Here is a 13,950-nt window from a genome sequence, read left to right on the forward strand (position 1 = left end):
GAGTACAGATGGATAGGGTAAGAAATCTGAGTCACCTAACAATAACCCCCCAAGCGCCTGTTCTTGCCCACCTCACAGATGGGCATGAATACACCCAGGTGTTCACCCTGGCATACACAAACCCCTCCCTCTCCAGCCTAAACCCTGACTGGAGAAGGTACTCAACTGCCAGGACATCAGGGTTCTCATCAGTGCCCCTCTTAGGGACAGCAAAAGACACCTGGCCCTATTTCCTAGACTAACAAAAGGATTTGGTGGCCAGTCGGGTTAGGAGAGAATAATATACTCCTCATTTCCAGAACAGCCCCAGACCCACAAAGACAAACTCAACCCAGATTAGGACTAGAGGAAGAAGGATTATTCCCAACAGAGCAGCCTCTTCATTCCATTCCTGGAGAAAGAATCCTTTGCGATGCTAGCCAGTGTCTGGGACGAAGACACCTCCAGATGAACCAGATACCCCTCCCTAAGATTGGTCCCTACCTAAGGGTTGGGTCAGGACAGTAGACTAGGATTTGGTGAAGTTGCCCCTTCTGCCACACCCCACTGGAAGCACCAAAGACGGAGCACTCTCCTGATACTCACTCTAATGACACAAGAGTGGGGGCTAGGGTCAGCAGATGTGCATGGGAGGGGGTTCTCCCCCTGGCTTTAGCAGGGGTGGGATCTGGGGAGATAGCCCCTCCCCCTGGGATCAGACAAGCTCACAGGAGCACCTTTATCCCACCCTCCAGCCTGCTGGTAAACTATGGGATTCCAAACAAGAAGATATAAACTGGGGGCAAGAGGCTGGGCTTCAAGTCCCCTGGAAGAAGTGCAAGAGAGGTGAATGAATGCTTCTTTGAAAGGAGGAACCCTCAAAGTTCCTCATCCCGGTTATAACAGAAACAGCACCCCAGGGTTACTGGGGACAATTGTCCAGCCAGGGCACTCAAGTGGAAGTGAGATAAGGGAAAGTGAAGGGAGGGACAAGACCCCTACCGCGCCCAGGCGCATCCCGGGGAGAAGTGGAAGCCCCACCGCCACCCACACCTCCTACAATAGCAGAGCGGAGGCCGGTACATACAGTGGTTTGAGCCATTCCAAAGCGGAGTCCGGAGCGGAGTGGAGTAGGGACCCGGGGCGGGGAGCCCCTTCTCCGGGAGCAAACAGGCTCGATTCTGGTTATAAAAATCCACCACTAGGAAGGGGTTAGGGGTGGGGGCAAGCCCCCCCACTTCCACACTCTCGTACATCTTCCCCCTTGAAAACAAGAGGTCCAGGTGGGGAAGTCCTGCGTGCCGCCCCCTCACTCAGCGGGCCGCGCCATCCGAGCAGAGGCCGGGGACAAGGAATACGTCCCCTTGCCCCGACTGGCGACCCGGGCAGCCGGGCAGCGGGGGCGCCCTTGTCCTTAAGTGCCAACGTCTAAGTCCGCCGGTCTCTCCACCAGTCCCTCCACCAGTCCCAGGTGGAAAGCGGGAAGTTGCGTGTGCAGACTGGGGTCCCTGGGAGGGGACGCTCAGTGGAGGCCAGGGAACTCGGCGGCTTCACCTCGAGGGGGCTCCCATCTCAAGTCTCCCGTGTCCTAGGAAGAGTCTGACGGCTCCCCAAGTCCGCAGGCGGGAGGCGGGTTCGGTAAGGAGTAGGCGGGGTGGGGGGGTCTCCGAGCACTTCCTCCAACGCTCCGGGACTCCCGGGCTTCTCCCGGGCGAGGATTCCGGGTGGGGGTGGGAACCCCGAGCGGCCCCGCCTCCGCCAGGCCGGGCCGCGGGCGGCTAGATGGGTCTCCCGAGTGTGCGCCGCGGCCCCCCCAGCCCCCGCCCCCGGCCGACAGCCCCCTCCCTCCGGTCCCACCCCCTCTCCTCTGCCCCGCCCCGATCAGGCACCGCCCCTGGCTTAACCCTTTTGGGGCGGGTCTGACTGTAGATGACGAAACACAGGGAGACAGTGAAGAGCGAGTGGGGAGATCCTCGAAGGGGAAGAAGAGGGGAAGGAAGAGAAAAACGAACCAAAGGAGGAGTACACCGAGTACAGACGGAGGCAGGGTACGGGAAAGGAGGGGTGCGGGCGGAAGAGGGGCGGGCGTCTCACCCATCCCAGTTCCGGCTCCCAGCCTCCCCCCCACCCAGCTTTGGTCAATCCCCGGGCAGGCGCTGCGGAGACCGGGGAGGTGGGGTGGTCCCCGTGTCCTCCCCTTAACACACACCCCCACCCAGCCCCGGCCTCATTTGCCTAATGCAATGCGGCTGAACTCTCGATGAACTCGCCTAGCGGCGCCTCACCTCCAAGTGACCCACCCACCGCTGCCCGTGACATCACCCGCAGGGTTCGCCCGCCGGTCCCCTGCCCGGCCCGACCGGGCCAGCTCTCCCAGACACGCAGAGAACGGCCGAAGGTGGGGCTGGGCCGTGGTGCCTGTGGCCAAGCATTAGAGCCACGAACGCAGCGTGCCTAGTGTCCCGGTTGTGACATTGTGCAACTTGGGTACTGTGTCTGAATGAGACACCCGGCTTGTGTCACTGTCTGTGACATCATGTGTGACTCGGGCCACCAGTACGCCCGCCGGAACCCAACGCGGCAGCGCAGTACTGTTGGCATAAACACAAGCAGAGGGGGTTCTCCTCTCCACTCTGCGTGCTTCCGGTGAGCAAAGCCCCGCCCAGGGTGTCTCCCAGCTAGGGAACTAGGATTCACAGCCAAATGGTCCAGCCCTGGAGAGATAAAAGGAGGGTCTGGTGTCTTCCAGCTGACCACTTCCTCCCGGAAGCCCTCAGGATGCCTAGGATGTCTGTTTCTTTGAAAGAAGGACCTTGGTTGGGTAGGTCCTTAGAAAAAGGGGATGCCCCTGGAGGAGGAGTATCCCATTACCCTGCTCTGTAAAAAGGAGATGAATTTACATAAAACAGAAGGTTATTCTTCTAGAAGCCAGGTGCTTTACATATGTTGTCACTTAATTCTCACAGCAACTGCAAGAGGCTTTAAAAATAAACAGTTTGGGTTGGAGATGTGGCTTAATGGTAGAGCATTTCCTAGCTGCATGAGACTGGTTCGATCCCCAATACCACCAAGAAAAGAAACTGAAAGCTCAGCAAGAGTAGATGAGTCCTGCAAGATCACACTACTAATATAATGAGTAAAGATGCAAGTTTCTGTCACCAGAGCACATGCTTCCACCAAAGCAACTCAATATGAACTGTATTTTCTAAGTGTCTTTTATAAAGTGGATATCCTGAAGACCTTCTGGAGTAACATCTACTAATGTGTAATATGAAAACATTATATGTACATATCTGTGTGTATGTATATATGTGTGTGTGTGTGTGTGTGTGTGTATATATATATATATATATATAGAGAGAGAGAGAGAGAGAGAGAGAGAGAGAGAGAGGGAGTATTATGTCACAAGTATAGTGTGCTCTGAAAGAAAGGTGTCAAGGTCAAGGGAAAATTCAAAGCAGAGACATTTTAGAAATTCAGAAATCAGGGAAAGAGCAGGAAGGAGTACAGTTCCAATAAAAGAGCCTGTGCAAAGGTCCTGGAGGTAAAGAAGTTGATGATTCATTCAAGGAACTGACAGAAGACAGGATGGATGCAGATGAAATTCAAGAGGAAAAAGAGGCATCAGACCAGGCTGGAAAGTGGGCTAAGACCAGACTATGTAGATTTCAATAAGGCTTTTGGATTTTATCCTAAATGCAAGAAGTCATAAAAAGATTACAAGCAAAGAAGCAAGACCTGAAGAAATTCATACTATGTGAAGAATGAATTAGAGTGGGGTTGGTAAAGTGCCTGCCCAGCATGCACAAGGCCCTGGGTTCAATCCCTGGCACCACCAAAAAGAATGGATTAAAAAAGGATGGCAAGAATGACCATTTAGAAGCTACTGCAGGAGTCCAGGCTAAGGCAAAGGTAGCTTAGCATAAGAAACTGGCAGTGGTGAGGGACAGAGAAAGGTGAATTCACAAGATATTTTAAAGGAAGAACCAATGGGGGTGGGGTGGAGTGGGAAAGGGTATCTGGTATAGCTTACACAATAGCTAAGTTCCTGAGACAGCACTATAGAGAAGTCCTTCTGCTACTGGGCAGATAGATGGGTTTGGGGCTCAGCACTGAAGGTCAAGGTTGCAGAAGGAATACTGGGGGCTGGGATAGGTATGCAAGTCTTGGCAGTGAATGAGGCTGCTGGAGAAGAGGACAGAGTACTTCTGTGCCCTTGGTATCTTTCCGTCCAATGATGTAGCTCTTTGGCACCAGTTATGTGCTAGGCTCTATGCTCACAGCTGCAAAGTGGTAAGGGATCTGACACTGTCCCTTGTGGTCAGGGCAAGATCTCCCAAATGATTATAGCTCACTGTAGGAAAGGAAGAAGTAACTGGTAAAGAGATGAGTGTTGTAAGAAAGAAAAAACTAAGGAGCCACAGGCATTCAAAGGAGGGAGGGAGGGAGAGGGTGGCAAGGAAAGGAGAACATCTGTGAAGATTCTGGGGAAGAGGCAGCATTCAAGATGTTCCTTGAAGGATGGATAGGATTTCCAGAGCTAGAAAAGAAAAGCTGGGGCGAAGTGCCTGTTCTGGGCAACTGCAAGGTCATGCAGCAGGTCAAGGCAGAACACAGTATCCTGGGGCAGTAGGAGAAGAGGAGAAAAGGAAGGCTCTGGCCAACAGCAGGGTGTGGAAGCTTGGACCCCATCCTCCTCTGCTTCATTCTCCCAGCTCTAGCTCCTCCAGGGCTTTGTGCTTAGCAAACCCAGAGCAAGAGTGGGCTGAACCAGCTCCCACTTGTGCTAAGCAGTGTGTCTTCCCTTCTGTCCCCACCTTCAACTAGAGGGGACATTAAACAGATCATGAGGCCTGATGCCAGATCTGAATACAGGGTGGCCATCTCCTAAGACAATGCCCAGCTCCACCCTGCCCCTTGTTATCACTGTTCTTGAAGGCATTTGAAACTCACAGAAGCTATCACCAGCAAGTGGGTCATTGTGGCCTCACAGCAACTAGTCCAGCCAGGGACAAACTAGGAGTCTTTCTTCAAGAAGGACAAAACAGACTCAGAGAGAGGTTAGGTGACCTGCCCAAGGCCACACAGGAAGAACTATATTTTAGGACTTCTGCCCTTGGGGGAAGATAAGGGTAGAGGGGTGTCAGGTCATCTTCAGGAAGAGGAAGACCTCTATTTGATATAGCCAGAGCTGAATGACCTCCAGTCTATCCTGGCCATGGAGGAGAAGAAGGTACCACCCCAGCATGACTTGGAGAAGGTACCACTTCCTCTTTCCACAGATACTACCCCTCACAGGGCTGTGAGGTCCTGTACTAGCACATCCACATGGGCACATATCCCTTGGCATGAGGTGGACACAATGCCTCAGAACCTGACTCCCCTAAGAGAAAGAGAGGCTTCCTTCCACGAGCCTCTACTGCCATTCCATGAAGGGACCTGCACTGAGAGAGCCTGTGCTTTATCCATGCTGGAAGATTAAAGGTGAAGGATCCCATTTTCATTCAGACAACTCCCTTTCCCAAGGGCTCTCAGTTGACTCTGCATTTTGGACCCCCAGAAAAGGCATTGCTAGGCAGCATCCCCTCCCCCTGATCTGAGAGTGGGAAGAAGGGAGGGAGGGTGCACAGACTGCAAAGGAGAGGAAGTAGAAAAGAGGAAGGCATAGCCCCCTCCACTGTGCCTCAGGTCCAGGCTTACCCAAACCCTGAGGACACTCCCCAGTCTCTGTGGACACACAGCAAACTCCTAGATGGAAAATCTGGAGCCACGCTTTCAGGCTCCCATCCCTGGCTCCTCTGTTGACTGCTTTGAACTTCCCTGCACCCACCCCACAAATTGAAACAAAATAAGAATAATAGGAACTGTGGCTTTTACATGCTGTTCCTTCAGTGTCTGTCTGAAGATGGGGGGAGGGTACCCACTGAGCTCTGCAAACTCTTGTGGGCTGCAGCGGGCAGACTGGAGGTGGGGATGGGTGTGAACAGATTGTAGCCACAACTTCCAGGACAGGATGGAGATCGGCTGGCATCTTATCTCCCCTTTCCTCCAGCCTTCAGAATCCAAAACAGAGAAGAGGGGGTGTGGCTTGGTGCCTTCCTTGCACCCCCCTGGGGTGGGGGTGGGACAGGAAAGCTAAAGCAGAGACTGGGCCTCAGCCATAGGACAACAGGAGGGAGTGTCAACATTGGCACAGAATTCCCTCCAGGCTCTCCACCCAGGAAGTGTCTCCCCACACCTGCCTATCTGGATGGTGGGAAACAGCCCCGCTTTACAGTCCTCCTGATTGGGTTCTGCCATACCTTAAGTTTTAACTTGTGTAAATGGGAGTAAGTTCCCTCTCCCAAGATTGTAGGGATTAAGATTTGTAAAACCCAGATAAAGTTCCTGACCCACAGCCTCCTTTTCTCTCCAGCTCCCACCTACAAACAACGAAGGTCCAATGGCATAGGGTCATGTGCCACACACAGCTGAATACAATACCTTGACAATCTTGCCTAACTCAGTCCTCTGAGGTAGGTTCTGGTAATATCCCTGTTTTATAAATGAGGAAACATGTTCTGAGAGGTAATCACACATAGTATGTCCAAGTTTTGACCGGCGAGCTCCAATGCCCACTCCATGGCCCCCAGTCAGACCCCTTGGCCCATGGAATTCCCAGGGTAAGCAACAAAAAAGGAAGATTAGTTCTCCCTTTCAGCTGAGCAGAGCCATGACACAAGCATAAGAAAGAGAGACCCTCTCCTCCCAAACACAACAGTAGAAAGATCACTTCCCCCTTAAGCACACAAGCTATGCCATAAATCATGTCCCGCCCTGAGCCCTGGCATATAAACAATATATATAAACAAGCAACACCCCCTCTGGAGCACTGGATTTGATTCTCCCAAAACACACTCAACTCTGGAACTCTCTCACCAAATACACACTAGCCATTAATTCCCTTCTTGTTTGTTTTTTGGTGCTGGGGATTGAACCCATGGCCTTGTGCATGAAAGGCAAGCACTCTACCAACTGAGCTATATCCTCAGCCCCTTAATTTCCTTCTTAACACAAAAACTCAACCTTGACTTTCACCCCTAAAACCCTCCATAATACACACAGCAGCCCAAACCTCCACAGTAAACACCAGTCCTCAGAGGCCAAGCACAAAGGGGAGAGGAAGGTCTCATACTCTCTTGGGGGCCTCCCACCTGGCTCCCTGGGAGGATACAGCAGGCATTAGGATAATGCCCACCTTTCCCTGCAGTGAACCAGAGAGGAGTTCTGTCTTTCCACAGGCCACTTGGTTTCTGAAGGGCACACCCAGAACACCTAAGGTGCTGCCTCCACCCCACCTGGGTAGAGAGCTGAAAGGGGTTGGAGGAACCGTCCCAACACCTTTGCTCAGTGGGGAACAAGAAAAGGCAGCATCCTCAGTGAGTTTTCCTCAGAGGACCAGAGTACATCATTGCTCCCTTCAGGAATGGAAGGCCACCAATCTCATCTCTTCCAGAACAGCCTGATCCCATCGTCAGCCCCAAGGGGCAAGCAAAGCTGCCTCCATCTCCAAGACAGACATGTGACATCTTTATCAGTCCTGCTTCCCTACCCAGAGCTGAAGAGCTCTGATCACCAGGCTCCTCCACCCCTACAGGAGAAGGAAAGAGATGCCTTCAAACCCAAAGCCATGCCTCTGATCTCAGAAAAGGAAGCTCAGAAGCTGGGGTCTAAATAGGAAGAGAAATTGTTGTTGTTTACTAGGAGTGGGGGAGGAGCTGGGAAACTAACAGGCTCACAGAGGAGGGGACAGGAAGGGGGCATTGCTTAACTTGGGTGGAGAAAGCCAAAGAAGGCCACATTTGCCCGAAATGTGGGTACCCCACCCTGGGGGTAGAAGGTTACCAGGGTAGGAATCCCTCCCCACCCACCTCTAAGAAAGAGGAAGAAGCTTGCAACACAGGGGAGGGCAAAGCATTTGCTCTGTCTGGCAGAGAATGGGCAAGGACAAGGACCAGGCTCTAGCCCCCACCTCCAACTCTCCAGTGAATATAGGCCCCAGGTAGGGCTATGTTCCCATCACCTGGGGAAGGAAAAGCTATCCACAGGCACCAGGTTGCAGGATCCCAACTCCTTTACTCCTTAAAAATCCCACCATGACAAGAAGCGGATGTTCTTCCAGCTGCAATGACCTGAGATTGGACTATTAATCCTGCTCCCTTCAAATGTAGCAAATATTCCACATAGATGCACCCACCCAATTCCCAGCAACCCTGAACCCCAGAGGCTGTCCTTCTCCTGTCACCAACACAAACTAAAAGACCAGACCAGAATTGGGGTTCCCAGACTCCATCTGCCTCACCCTCCTATATGAGGTAAACAGAAGAAGGAGCAGAAACAGAAGATGAAGCTTTCAGAAAGGGTTAGCAAAAAGAAACTGAGGCAGCACCTGTCTGTCCCCTAGCCCAGGGCACAAAGTACAGGGAACTTTTAGAGGAGCACAGATATAGAGTCCCTATTCCTGGTGGCTGGTGGGGCCTGGAGGGAGGGGGCTGTGGTGGAGCCAGAGGAGGCGATCCAGGAAGCAATGGTGGCAGTGGGCCGACGGCCTGTGTGGGCAGTGAGGTGCCCAGCCAGGGCCTGCCCCAGGGACAAAGAGACTCCCTGGCTCCGGGGAGAGAGTTCTTCCCCCACATCGAGAAGGGGACACTAACCCAGCCCAGCCAGGAACATAGGGCAGTGGTGCCAGGCAGCTCGCCAATAGCTGTGGGAGGGGCTGTGGGTACCCAGGGCAGGGTGTTCAGTCCCTGACAGCCAGGAGAGGTGGGACACATTTCCCAGGTCAGCAGCTGACCAGCCAGCCAGCCGTCCATGGCCTGTTCTGCTGCTTCCACCCACTCCTGCCCCAGGCCAGGCCTGGCTCCCTCCTCCCCAACCCTGGCCTGGCGCCCAGCTGGGCCCTGGGGGCCAGAGTTACTGTAAGCGGCCTGGCAGGCCTCAGGCCTGGACTCTGCCAGCTGGCCATAGCTGCCGCCACCTCCCACTACCTGGCTTGGCCAGCCAGGGAAGAGTACTGAGACCCCCACCCAGCCAATGGGTGACCATCACGGCAAAGGGTGGAGGCAGAAAACACAGGCCCTGCCAAGACCATGCATGTGTCTAAGCCAGAGTCCAATCTGAGCGCCCTCTCCTGGGATACTTAACCCTGTCCGCCAGGCTCAACTGCCAGTCCCTCTCTCACTCTCCCACAAAAAGAAACGGGGTGCTAGTGGGGGGTGCTAGTGGGGTAGAGCAGAGGGCTCTAGCCACCTGCCTTTACTTAGAAGCCCTTTCCCTCAGAGTAGTGGATGGGGGCACGTAGGTGAGGGACAACTCTCTAGCTCTCCATAGAGCTGCCATTTCCATCAAATGTTGAGAGGTTTGTTTATTCACCTCCAGCCTCTGTGTCCAGTCCTTGGAACTATTTATAAAGGCCCTCAATGGCAGAGCACAGGAGAGGGGCACAAGGGATTCCACGGAGCTGGGAACAGCATGGTTCATCTCTCTGCCACCCTCAATGTCAAACACTGCAAACAAGCCTACAGGCAGTGGGACTTTCATCCTTGAGCTCCCCACACCATAATCCCACTGGTCTGGAAAAGACCTTGCCACTCATTACGCTCCCAGCAGAATAGATGTGCCAAGAGCCCAAGCCCTGAGCCTGCTGCCCTCCACATTTCCCTCCCACAAAGCCTCCCCCGACACCCAGACTTACTGGCTGGGGATGGTGTGCTGTATCCACTAACTGGAAGCTGGTGCTGGAGAGTGGTCAGAGGGCCTGGTGGGGAGAGTCCACCCAGCATAGGAGGGAAGAAGAAGGCATAGGGAGGCACTGGGTACCCATTGAGGTGCCCACCCCCAGGTGTTGGGCAGGAGCTGCTGTTGCTGGCCATGCCAAGCGACCACAGTCAGAAGGGCAGGCAGATAGTCTGGCAGGGAGCTGTGGCGGGCTTCAGGCTGCCCCTCCTCGAGGCATGGGGCCTGGGCCCAGAGGGGGTTTGGGTGGTCAGCCCACCCCCCTCTTCTGTCCTGGAGCTGCTGTCCAACGTCAACAAACCAATCTCAGTCTTCTGGAGCCCCCACCCTAGCTGGGGGGCCAGGTGGGTTGAGGAATATCCCAAGAGTTGGTCCTTTGGCGAAGCAGTTCTGTGAGCTGTCACTTTCCTGGGAAGGTTTCAGAGCTGGCCTTCAGGGCACCAAAAGAGATGCCACTCCTAGATGGACCCCAGCTAGGCAGTTGGGGGGGCCATGTCCTGTGGTGCTGCAAAAGGAGAAAAGACAGGTGAGTGGGCACTGAGGAAAAGGCACATGGGATTCCCCGTGGAGCTCCCTAACCTGGGTGACCGGAGATTTTCCTGTGGCACCAGCTGAGCAGACAGCTGGCACCATGCCTGGCTGGCAAAGCCAGCCTGGGAGCAGGGCCCAGGCACTGCTGGGGGTGGCAGGATAGCAGAGCCAGGCTGGGGACATAGCCCAGAGTATCAGAGGGCCTCTCACCCAGAATCCTCAGGGAAAGGGTCTACAGTGCCACTCCAAAATATCAATGCAGCAGAGGCAGGCAGCTGGCTCTCCTTCCTCAGTGTGGGTTACCTGAGGTCAAGATGCAAAGAATGTGCATTGGGGGAGGAGTGGAGAAAAAGCCGCTTCCCTAAAGCATTGGCACTTCTCAGAAAAATGACTCCTTAGCCAAGAGGCCCCTCTTATATCACTTCCCACCCCAAATCTAATTCCCAGCACCCCAGATGGGTTGGTCCCACACGCCTAGGGACGAGGCTCATTTACATACACACAGAGGAGAAAATGGAAATCAAAGACCCCTAGGTATCACTTCCAATGCCTAAGAGCATGGATGGTCGGGAGTGTGCGGGGGTGGGCAATGTGTCAAGAGGGCCAGGACTGCCCAGGGTGGAAAGTCTCCCACCTCCAGCAAAGAAGGGGCAAGAGAGGTTGATCTCAGAGTTCACCACAACACTTTTGTCTGCAGAAGCAACACACCGAGGAATGGGGTGGGAGGTAGGCCAAAGATAAAAGGCTAGATGACCCCTTTAGCAGTGTGTACACAGATCCACACCCTGTTTCAACAGCTGGGAGCAGAGGATACACAAGGAGTAGATAGGCAGTGGTGAACCCAGAGATTCTATGACAGTGAGACAGGTAGCACAAAACAGAGAGAAGAAAAATGAGAAACAGATCCACAACGATATTTTAAATTCATTTGGATTATGGGTTACAAATAACAAACTATATATATGAAATGTATATATATATATATATATATATATATAGTGTATATGTGTGTAAAAATAAATCACAGCCAATCAATCACAAGAAACTCTACCCAGTCTTGCTTCTTTCCCTTCCTCTTCCACCAGATACTATCTCAAGAATAATAAAGGATGGGCTGGGGATATAGATCAATTGGTAGAGTGCTTCCCTTGCGTGCACAAGGCCCTGGGTTTAATCCTCAGCACCAAAAAAAAAAAAAAAAGAAGAAGAAAGGTATGCAAGGTATGCACACATCACAGGATGGCTCTAATAAAGAAGACAGAAAATAACTAGTTGAGGATATGGAGAAATTGGAATCCTCATACAAGGCTGGTGGGAATGTAAATAGTATAGCTGCGTTGGTAATACCTCAAAAGGTTAAACACAGGTAGCATATGACCCACCAAATCCACTCCTATGTATCTACCCAAGAGATATAAGTCCACAAAAAGACTTGTACATAAATGTTCAAAGCAGCATTGTTCATAATAGCCAAAAAGTAGAACCAACTCAAATGTCCATCAGCTGATAAATGGATAAATAAAATGTCAACTATCCACAGGAGACTACTATTCTGCCAAAAAAAGAAATGAAGTACTAACACACACTATAACCTGGGTAAACCTTGAAAACAACATGATAATTACAAAAGACTATCTATTGTATGATTCAATTTATATGAAATATCCAGGAGTGACAAAGCTATGCAGACAGAAAGTAGACTTGTGGTTACCAGGGTGTGGATATGAAAGAAATGGGAAGTAACTGCTGATGGGTACAGGGGCTCTTTTTGGAGTGATAAAAGTGCTATTAAAGCGCTGGAGTTGTGGCTCAGTGGTAGAGTGCTTGCCTACTGTGCATGAGGCATTGGGTTTAATACTCAGTACCACATAAAAATAAAGATATTGTACCCACCTAAAACTAAAAAAAATAAATATTAAAAAAAATGTTATTAAGGTTCAGGGCTTGGTGGTACATGCCTGTAATCTCAATGACTTGTGAGGCTGAAGCAGGAGGATCACAAGTTGGAGGACAGCATCAGCAACTTAGCCAGATCCCATATCAAATTTAAAAAAGGGGCTAGGGATATAGCTCAGGAGTAAAGCACTCCTGGGTTCAATCCCCAGTACCAAAAAAAAAAAAGAAAGAAAGAAAAAGAAAGAAACAAAATGCCATAAAAGTGACTGTGGGGCTGGAATTGCGGCTCAGTGGCAGAGTGCCTGCTTGCAAGTGTGAGGCATTAGGTTCAATCCTCAGCACCAAACAAACATAAGTAAATAAATAAGTAACTATTGTGTCCCTCTACAACTAAAAAATATTTTTAAAAAAGTGTTGTGGCAGTTGCACAACCATGTGAATAAACTAGAGCCACTGAATTATATACTTTAATGGGTGAATTTTATGGTTTGTGAATTACGTCTCAATAAAGCTGTTAAAAGAAAAGAAAAAGGGCTACAGAGACCCAAAATAAGGACTTACCCTTTCTAACATCCTCCATCCTCACCCACTGAGCTTAGGTTATACCAGGTTCCAAGCTCCAAACCCTAGGCTCAAACCCAGAAACCAGAGGACACGTACATGGCCAGCATTTGGCTGGAGACCAGGACTGGGATGGGGGATTTTCTGCCAAGGCCACTATGGAAGAGGCCAAGACTTCTGAGCCCAGCTGGACCAGCCAGCCAGCCTGTGTCAGACTGATGGAGAGATTAAAGGAAGGAACAGGTACTGGCTAAGAAGGAAGCAGCTGCCTCTGGAGTAAAATCTGGATTTTGTTAATGACTGTGATTTTTTTACTGTTACTTATTATGACAAGCACAAGGCCTCTCTCTTCACCCTCACTCCAGAATGAGGTGCCCTCTTCCCTTCCCAGGCCCTGCTGATTCCCTCCCAGGCAGAAAAAGCAAAGTCAGAGGAAAAGGGGCCCCACCCACTGGACCAGCTACCAGCTGCCACCCTACCCCCCTACCCCCTATTCCAGTGGGGCCCCATACAAAGGGAACTTGAGCTGGGGGAGCCAGGCAAGCAAAGGAGGGGCTGGCCAAACCTCATAAGTGTCTATAGTTGGACCCTCACACACATACACCATGCACTTGCAGAAACTCACACCATGTAGGTCTATAGAAAGCATGAAGGTGGGCAAGAGCATGCTTGCAACCCCTGTGTGCGCAGGCATGTACGTGAGGAGAGGGAACCTTGAGATACCATCTCACACCTGGGCTCCACCATGTAGTGAACACAGTTCAGAATTTGTATGGGCCCCTGAACACACTCCCAGAAGACACACAACCATAGTCCCAGTTTCCCAAAGTGCATATTCCCTGGCCCTCACACAGCCCAGTTGGCCTTTCTGTCTACCTCTTCTGCCAAGAAATGCTCCAAAGTCCTCCCTGTGAGCCGAGCCCATGTACATCGCCTCCTCATGCACAACCAGGATCCAGACTAAATGGATTCACATCCAGAGCCTGCCTCCCTAGAGGTGAAGCCCAGGGAGCAGCTGACCTAAAGTGAGACCTCCTGAGCCAAGGCTGAGGCCCAGAAAGCCATTCATTCTAGACCCCAGGCTTTGCGGGTTTGGGAGACACCCAGCCTGGACTGCTTGGAGCCCAGCTGGGCACTTTCTGGAGCTCAGCCTTGCTCCCAGAAAAGAGGTAACTACAGTCACCTTAGAATGAACACCTCAATTCTGAT

At 51.8% G+C, this 13,950-nt stretch overlaps 2 protein-coding genes across 5 annotated transcripts in view; one reads left to right on the forward strand and one right to left on the reverse strand.

Moving 5' to 3' along the window:
* The window catches only part of Top2a (DNA topoisomerase II alpha), a 323,275-nt gene that overhangs the window by 58,714 nt on the left and 250,611 nt on the right, over window positions 1-13,950 (forward strand). The gene's annotated exons all lie outside the window — the stretch shown is intronic.
* The window catches only part of Rara (retinoic acid receptor alpha), a 44,353-nt gene that overhangs the window by 12,604 nt on the left and 17,799 nt on the right, over window positions 1-13,950 (reverse strand). For 2 of the 4 annotated variants that reach the window (XM_021724202.3, XM_005321817.3), the window contains exon 2: window positions 9,713-10,258. In XM_021724202.3, the coding sequence (XP_021579877.1) occupies window positions 9,713-9,890 (178 nt within the window). In that variant the 5' untranslated portion in view covers window positions 9,891-10,258. Of the gene's footprint in view, window positions 1-1,066; window positions 1,778-9,712; window positions 10,259-10,494; window positions 10,588-13,950 lie in introns of those variants that run through there. The other 2 variants (XM_021724203.3, XM_005321819.4) reach the window with 2 other exon arrangements.

Source organism: Ictidomys tridecemlineatus, chromosome 3 (assembly GCF_052094955.1).
Source record: "Ictidomys tridecemlineatus isolate mIctTri1 chromosome 3, mIctTri1.hap1, whole genome shotgun sequence".
NCBI classification, from domain to species: Eukaryota; Metazoa; Chordata; class Mammalia; order Rodentia; family Sciuridae; genus Ictidomys; species Ictidomys tridecemlineatus.